At 41.1% G+C, this 8,432-nt stretch overlaps 2 protein-coding genes across 2 annotated transcripts; both read left to right on the forward strand.

Moving 5' to 3' along the window:
• Positions 1-2,136: 2,136 nt before the first annotated feature.
• On the forward strand, positions 2,137-3,064 carry MELLADRAFT_124242 (uncharacterized protein; the record flags this gene model as incomplete). Its single annotated transcript, XM_007419285.1, has 5 exons — positions 2,137-2,299; positions 2,428-2,511; positions 2,592-2,705; positions 2,859-2,927; positions 3,027-3,064. 5 exons carry the CDS (start codon positions 2,137-2,139, stop codon positions 3,062-3,064), a joined length of 468 nt encoding a protein of 155 aa, XP_007419347.1.
• Positions 3,065-4,302: 1,238 nt separating this feature from the next.
• MELLADRAFT_123544 (uncharacterized protein) lies at positions 4,303-5,241 on the forward strand (the record flags this gene model as incomplete). The annotated part of the gene is made up of 5 exons (XM_007419286.1): positions 4,303-4,462; positions 4,593-4,676; positions 4,759-4,872; positions 5,048-5,116; positions 5,216-5,241. 5 exons carry the CDS (start codon positions 4,303-4,305, stop codon positions 5,239-5,241), a joined length of 453 nt encoding a protein of 150 aa, XP_007419348.1.
• Between the last annotated feature and the right edge of the window lie 3,191 nt (positions 5,242-8,432).

An 8,432-nucleotide genomic window follows, 5' to 3' on the forward strand; every position in this document is an offset into this window, starting at 1 on the left:
TCGATCACACCACACCATCATACACATCACTTACCCACCAATTTCACTTGTAGGTCCTGCCCTTCTTTCGGCCTTTGTCCGATCAATGATCAAACCACATATTTGGGGAACATATAAGTGCTTGTTTTCATCATATTTTGTTTTTCTCAAATATGTATTTGGAACTTAATTTCACTCGGATTTGCTTTGTATGCAAAGTTATTGTGTTCACTTATGAGTAGCAAGGACAATCATTGGCTCATTTCCATTTTTGAAGCTACATAGGCCGTATCTAAATGCAATCATTTGTACCAGTGTGACCAGGACAAGATAAAACAAACAAATCATTTTTGGCAGATGGGATAGGGAGCGTGGTGAAGTTAATTGTTAAAATTTATTGATTGTTAGATCTTGGTTGATTGTTAACATTTGTTCAATTGTTGGATTTCAGTCAATTGGTGGATTTCAATTGATCGTTCTATTTCAATCGATTGTTTGCCTTTGTTCAATTGTTTGATCTAAATTCTGTTTCAAAATGATTGTTTTTCTCAAGGTGATTGATCAAATAGAAGGTGAGATGAATTGACAACAAAAGCAATTTTCAAGTCAGAATCAAATTGGCCATGGATGAGATGAATAAGACAATGACTGACACAAACAGTTTGACAAATTGCTGGTCCAGGAGATTGGTGTGAAAACCGAGTTGATTCCTTGAAGTGTTGTATGGCAATGGCAGTCGAAGTTGTCATGTGTAGAGTGAAGAGCGAGAGAAGAGTCACCTGTTAAGTTTGTGGCAAGACAAAGGTGAGGTGATGGGGATGGGGGAATGATGGGGGTCTCAAATCGATCAAGAAGGGTCCAGAAGTGACATCCAGAAACATCTTGGAGGTGTCCGAGAAGTTTCTAGATGTCACTTCTTGACACTTCTTGGACCCGTTTCTCGAGTTTTGAATACCATTAGTGTAACAGGTGTCAATGAAACCTTTCGAGGCTTGGCAAATGTTTTCCATAGCACTGTGAATGTCTTCCTGGACAAAGTATTGCCATACCCACAATGAGAGTGCAATGGTGGTGGTGTTGGAGGCAATCTTGGAGACAGAGTCAGATGGGGCAATACTGGAAGAAGTTGCTGTGTGACTATTAATGAAGATCTTGTCAGGATGGATATAGCGGGCATATTGATTGAAGGTCGGTATTGATAATTGGGATGTTTGGTGATCGGCAAGTTAGCTGATGTCAGATGATTGGCAAATGATGGTGATCAAAATTTTGATTACCGTAGGATGTGTGAAATTAGATACATAAAATTTAATTTATGGCATCGTGAAGGATTGTGATTGTGAGTTTTTGGAGGAAAAAGGGTTGGCAACTCGGCCGGACCGGCCGCCCAGGATGCCCGCGGTGCTTTTGTGAGCTGACGGTCATCATGTTAGGTTTAAAAGCCCCGGTACACGTACCTTGAGTCTCTCAAAACTCCTTGGGTGAGGTTGGCCGGGAAGGACCGGGCCGGGTCACAGCCTCACCCCAGGCTTGGATTCTTTGAGAGCTGTGAAAGCTGCACCCTTTTCGACTCTCTTCTATTGGATTCCTGAAGAACTGATTGACCAGTTGTTTGCCCAACCCCTCCCAAACCCCACTATAAGTCCATGATTCTATGAGCAAAGGCACGATGAGAGCCGCGGCGCTCGGAGGTGCGTGGTACCTGTACCGACGGGGCCAGAGCGAGTGGACTTGGATAAGTTTGGAAGAGAGCGTGGCTTATAAACCATAGCTGAAGTTTCCACAAAATAAGAAAGGTCAAACCACGTGGGTGCAGACCCATAAGTGATCATAGATGGAAGAGCCGCGAGGAAGGTCCCAGGACTCAAGCAAAAACCCTGTGGCTGTCTTGCAGGGAAAATGGCTGGGTCCGCCACAAGATATTCTGTTGAATGAGGCTTGAGACGGAACACCACCCTTTGTTGTTGAAATGCATTGACTATATAGGCTGCTTGGCTATCGTCTCAGAGGCGATTGAGTTTAGCAACACCTGGTTCACCTTCCTAGCTTGGCGCGGTTCTCATAAATTTTTACCAGTCCTCCGCTGTTGACTTCCAAAAGAATTCGAACATTCAGTAGCTCTACAACCTCCGAAATACATCAAGCTCTTGTCCAACGATGTCTTGGAATCGATCGATCTCCACCCTTCATCTTTTACTCGTTTTCCTGCTCGCCGGAGACCTCGCGTCACGTATCTTCGTAGATGCTAATGCTATAGATTGCACTTACGGTTTCTCTCCACCAGACAAGACTTTCGACGGCCTCCCCAAGGACAAGTATTGTAAGTCAATTATCTCGTTTCATGGAGTTTTTGACTTCTTCAGATTCAATCAATCATCTTTCATGTCACGGATAGTGTGAATTGACCCAACCCTCTGATCATCTTACCAAAACATGTCATGCTCAAAGTATGTTGGAAATTCAAAGGCAAGGGTCCAGACTACTCCACCTATAAATGCGACCAGTGTGGCAGGGCCGATAAACATATCCCCTGTAGGAGCAAAGTTTACTGTCTTCAATCAATGAGCAATGTAGGGACCACTTACCTTTTGGTTTGATGATTTGGCGCACAGCTGCTAGAAACTGCGTAGACTACGACGGAAAAGTAATGAACGGGGGAGGAGCATGGGCTTGCGAATCCGGCATCGACTTCGATAAAGGCTCTCGCCCAGATGGCAGAAACATCAGTTAGTCACTTTGAATTTTTCACGTCAGATCTTTCTACTGCAGATTACATTGGTTCGAGATGTCTCGAGACGTCTTGGTGCCAAATGATTTTTAACACGCCACACTGCTGATGTATTTGATTTTCGGTAATTACTGAATCTTGAAAACATAAGTGTGCAACCACATTGACAACGATGGAATATTGAATGGGTACGCTTGCAAGCAACGCAATGTGTTCCAACGTAAGTTTAAATTTTATAACTTGTTTGCAGTCAGGTACATAATATTCACTCACCACTAATTGGCCCTCTCTATTGTTTCAACTGCGCTATGTTTTTCAGAATGTCCTGAGGCTCACTGTTATCTTGTTGATAATTAACGCGTTATGTTCATCACTATTCTGGCTAATTTACCGTGCAGCTCAATGTGATGGGTACCTTGTCTTGATGGCATTCTCTGAAGAAATCACTACAAACTTTCCTGATAAGACTTGATGATCTCGGTTTGAATCACAACACCCTTAGCTATACTTATCTGCGATGTTTCTAGTATACAATGTTGCAACTCGAGTCGTGAAATTCAATCAATGAGCTTTATTCCGCATAGCCACGTAAGTTGCGTCTATCTCTTGACCCTGTTTTCAAGCTAGTCTTCCGTCAATGAATTGTCATCCTCAATGAGGTTTACCTTCTTTAAAAGGCTATTGGAGTTCGTACCACCACTGAGACCTTCAAAGCCTCCACACATTATGTCTCTCAGCCTTGAGCCTAATGCAGCCTGTCTATGATGGTATCAAATGCCTTGGTTGAGCATGAATGATTGAAAATTGGCCCAAAAGATTACCTTGCATTATTAGCTTCTTGTTTTCTCTTATGTTGTTTGTTGGTTTCAAACAAAGAGAAAACTCAATTAACTTCGTATCTCAAGGCTCCCTTGGACGCTCACCTGAACCCATCCCATTTTGAGCGCGAGAGACAACTTGAAGGGTATCGCAGACCCCGAAGTCGTCACAACATGCACCGCGAAATTAAATTAAAAAAGTCCCTTCCTTCTACAGTCCACTCGCGAGGAGTCGAGGGAGGGACTTAGGTTTAACCGAGGAATTTGGATTCAGAAGTCTTCTGGGGACAGTGGCTGATCATAAACCCGTGGCTAAATTTGTAGCCTGACTGTTTCTGATAAAAGAGGCTTGAGACGGAACGGCAAACTTTGTCATTGTGATTACGGTACTCAAAACCACTAGGTCCGTGCTACCTTTCTTGAAAACCTGCTTTCAAAATGCTGTTTTTGCGGAGAAAATGAACCGTACAGAGCTCCAAAAAAAAGTTCCAGAGAATTCCCAGGAATTCCCCTGCAAAAAGATCAACTTTGAATCTATGTTTTTCACATTTTTTGAAAAAGGTGGCTTGAACCTAGTGGTTTTGAGTACCATAGATATATAAGGTTTATATAAGGCTGCTTTGGTAAAGAGGCATACCAACCCCTGCAACGGCTCTTTCGCTCCTAATTACTTTGACGTTTCTGATCAATTTTATTGCTTCTCCGGGGTCAATACGACTTTGAATTTTCAGTAGCTCGACGTGTTGCTGAACAGATTGAAATCTGGCTCTGTGACCTATGTCTTGGAAACGATTCACCCTCATCTGTCGTCTTTCGCTTGTTTTTCTGCTCGTCGGACATCTCAGGTCACGTATATTTGTAGATGCTAATGCTATAGATTGCACCTATGGTTGGTCTGCCCCAACCTTTGTGAATGGAAACCTCGTTCGAAAAGCTTGTCAGTAAATCAATGCCCCTGAATCTGAAATTCTTCACTTCTCCAGATTCAATCGATGAGCTCTTATCTTTACAGATAGTGTTAACTGACCCAACACTTTGAACACCCTGCCAAAAATTTATGCTTAAAGTCTGTTACAAATTTAAAGACAATGGTCAAGACTTTACTACCTATGCTTGCGGGTACTGTAAGAGGAGCGATAAGTTGATACCCTGTAAGAGAAATTTCTGTTGTTTTCAATCAAAGGGAGATGCAGAGGGACCGCTTACGGTTTGTTTCAATGGACCATCACACAGCTGCTAGGAACTGCGTTGACTCGGACGGAAAAGTGATGAACAGCGGTGAAGCATGGGCTTGCGACCAAGGAATTACGGTCTATGGAGACTCTCGCTCAGACGGTAGACAAATCTGTCAGTCTTTGTGCATGCTTCACCTCAGATACTTCATCTGGGGTTTTCATCAATTTGAGATAACTCGGGATACCTGGAATCCAGAGGATTAGTGAAATGGCTTGAAGCTTCCCTGCAAATTCACACCCCAGAATACTAATGTGTTCATCTTTTTAAATTTGGGAATCTTGGAAAGTGTGCGAGCACACAGACACGGACGGAACGGTGGGCTCGTACAATTGCAAGAACCGCAATGTGTTCCAACGTAAGTATGACTTCTCTGCAGTCAAGCGTATGTGATTCACTCATCACTAACCGCGCTTATCCATGGGTCAAACTTCATTACATCTACTACAACACTTAGAATGTGCTAAAGACTCGTGTGGCTGAAGAAGTCACTACAATTGAGATTATGATGTATAAGGGGGTTTCAAGTTCATTTGTTTTTTGCGTAAAATTTATAAATTTGGACAAGTTGTCCGTACAAAAATTCTTCGTAAAATCAACGTATTTTGAATTCGGGACACCTAAAACCCGCTTTCAAAATTTTACACATATTTTACAACTACAGGAAAGTTGTTGTAGCGTAAAAATATGTAAAAATCTGCAACTTGAAACCCCCTATTATGACCTATGCTTTTGGTTATCTAAGGGCCTGTTTGGTTTGTTTCCGCATATTATATGCCCTGAAAACAAAATTTTGTTTTGCCCCTATATGAAGGGGCACATAGAGATATTCGTAATTTGGATATCGAGATTACCGAACAGATATCCAAAAGAGATCAACAGACGTCTGTTGACCTCCGTTGATCACATTGCTGTTTGGTACATTTTCATCTTCTTTGTTCACCTACAGCCCTTTGCATGATTGATGACTTTGAAGAAAGCAAAACCTTGAGTTTTCAACAGAAAAACCTTGAGTTTTTTCAAAAGGTGACCGAGTTTTTTCAAAAAACTACTGAGTTTTTGAGAAAGTCAATGAGTTTTTCTTGAAATTTTCAAAAATCAATGAGTTTTTGAAAAACTCAGTAGGTTTTTGAAAAAACTCAAGGTTTTTTTTTATGAAAACTTGAGGTTTTTTTTTCTCCAAAGTCATCAATCATGCAAAGGGCTGTACAACTAGTTTCATTGCGATCGACTTGCAATGTCCTCATACCGCAGGACTTCCAGTCCAATTGAGCACCGTCCTCGATCTGTTTCAAGAGCTCTCGTGGTGAATCATCAATCCCAAACCCACAAACTATTAAAATGACACTTCATTAAAAAAGTTCTTGCCACACAAGAACTTCATTTTGCCATGTTCTCATATTGGAGCATTGGCACTCAGATCTGTATTCAACAGTTGCTTCCACAACTTTACAAAACAACACACCTCACTTCCATGCTCAGTGGTGAAGCTTGGATTGATGAGCTTATTAATCATCCCAACCAATCAGTTTTCTACAATAATCTTGGCATGCAAAAACATGTATTCTTCAAACTACGCTCAGTGCTCCAAGATGCAGGAATCCTAGTAGACTCATGTTTTATCACAGTGACTGGAAAACAAGCTCTCCTACTCTATACTGTCATTACTGGTCTCTCTAACCGCAAACTTCAGAACCGTTTCCAAAGATCTGCTGATAGTACTTCTAAGTCAGTTTTTTTTAAAAAAAATCTATCACTTTCTTCTAACATGTCTTATTTTGATTAGAATAATTAATCACCTTGTCAAGGGAATCTCTGATAATGGTGATTTACTTGAAAAATACATTCCTCTTCCCAATGCCAACACACCGCTCCCTGGCAATTTCTCTGTGAATCCCAAGTTCATGCCTGACTTTAAAGACTGCATTGGTGCAATTGACGGTGTAGAACTCAAAGCTCAACAAGAGCTTTACAGAGCTAAAAGAGGGACAATATACTAATATAACTAACTAGTAGAAGTTGCCTAAGACTGCCTCATTGAAAGAATCAACACAGGGTTTTGCTGACTTCTTTGGGATAAGGCACCAGAGAAATTGTTTTCAATACTTAGTTCAAGTATTATTCCTGTGAGTTTTTAGAATTAAAGAAATCTCAACACTGCTATAGTGTTATTCCAATCTGAGCACAACAAAACAAACTTTTAATTACTAGCAAAGCAACAATCAATTAGATTGTTATTCCAAAGAAGACTTGTAGTCTTATCACACGTAAAGAAATCTCTCCTTTGATATAAAGGGGATATTTAGTGAACTTTGTACTGCTAAATTAATTTAATGATGATTAAAAACACTCTAACAAAAGTATAAGATTAGTAAAAAGGGAACAAAGGCACATAAAATCCCTCACAATAGTATATAACACTCCAACAATCCTCAATAATGGTCGACAGCCTCCAAAAAACTTCCAAAAACCGTCAAAAATCAACAAAAATGCTCCAATGTAACCATATGATGTCATGAATATTATTGTTTGTAATGATCCAAGGCGTGAATTTGATCAATTGATGTTAAAAAATGATCAACAGATCTTCTTACAATGAATACAGGTGATTTTTTCCTAATACAGTCAAACCTCTGAAATCCGGTGGGCTTGGTGGACGCCTTTTGGACCGGATAGCAGAGGTTATCAGATTTTAGAGTCAAACTCCCTGCTAAAAACCTAACTTGGTGGACCAAAATTTGACCACATATCAGAGGTTATTGGATTTTTGAGGACCGGATTGCAGAGGTTTGACTGTATTCATGGAGAGAGTTCCCAGAGCTTGCGGAGGTACTCAGTGTTCCATCTTTGTGTAGTGGAAGAGGGCTTCTGGTGCGAGCAGAAGGAGAGCCCTGTGACAGTCCTGACAGTCCTGACAGCTCAGTGACAGGACAGAAGATACAGGACGTGATGTAGAGAGATAGACAGAGTTTTCACCTCTCTCTCCTCTCTACTCGATCACATCTCTCCCTTCTGCGAAGCACCTGAAGATCCTACAAGATATCAACCCAAGATAACTTGTGGATCTAATTTTTTTTGAGGAAGGAAAAGGGGATAGATAAACCCATATCAATTAATTGCTTAAACTCAATCAATTCAAAAATTCTTTTAACTCAGTCAACTCAGAATAAGAAGGTGGAAGTACCGTATGTGGAGACAGCTTAAAACGAAGACATTCTTAACGAAATACAGTTCAAACCATATGATTCAAGCAATAAAACAAGCTGAGGAGAAGAAGAGAGTACAAGCAGAGAAGGAGAAAGAGCAAGCGGAAAGCAGAAAGAGAAGAGCAGAATCAAGAGTTCCAATAGCAAGCAGAAGTCAAGGAACAGTACAAGTGTCGAATACCGGACTGAGTCAATCTCGACAAACGGAAGTCATAGGAAAAGAAGGACAAACCACCGAACGAGTGATCCCCGACTCGCTGACTTCGAGAGAGATTCTACAGATCAAATCAGAAATGGCAGAAAACACCTTAGGAAGGATAAGGGAGGAAGAGAGTGTTGAGGAAAGAGGAGGAGAGAGTAAGAGAGAAGATAGGCAAGAACAGAAAGATAAGAGGAGCTGCAGAGAGGTGTCATCAGGAGAGGAGGAGTCGGGTGAAGAGGGAAAGGTGGAGAAGTTGAAAACGAAGA

Source organism: Melampsora larici-populina (assembly GCF_000204055.1).
Source record: "Melampsora larici-populina 98AG31 unplaced genomic scaffold MELLAscaffold_154, whole genome shotgun sequence".
Lineage (NCBI taxonomy): Eukaryota > Fungi > Basidiomycota > Pucciniomycetes > Pucciniales > Melampsoraceae > Melampsora > Melampsora laricis-populina.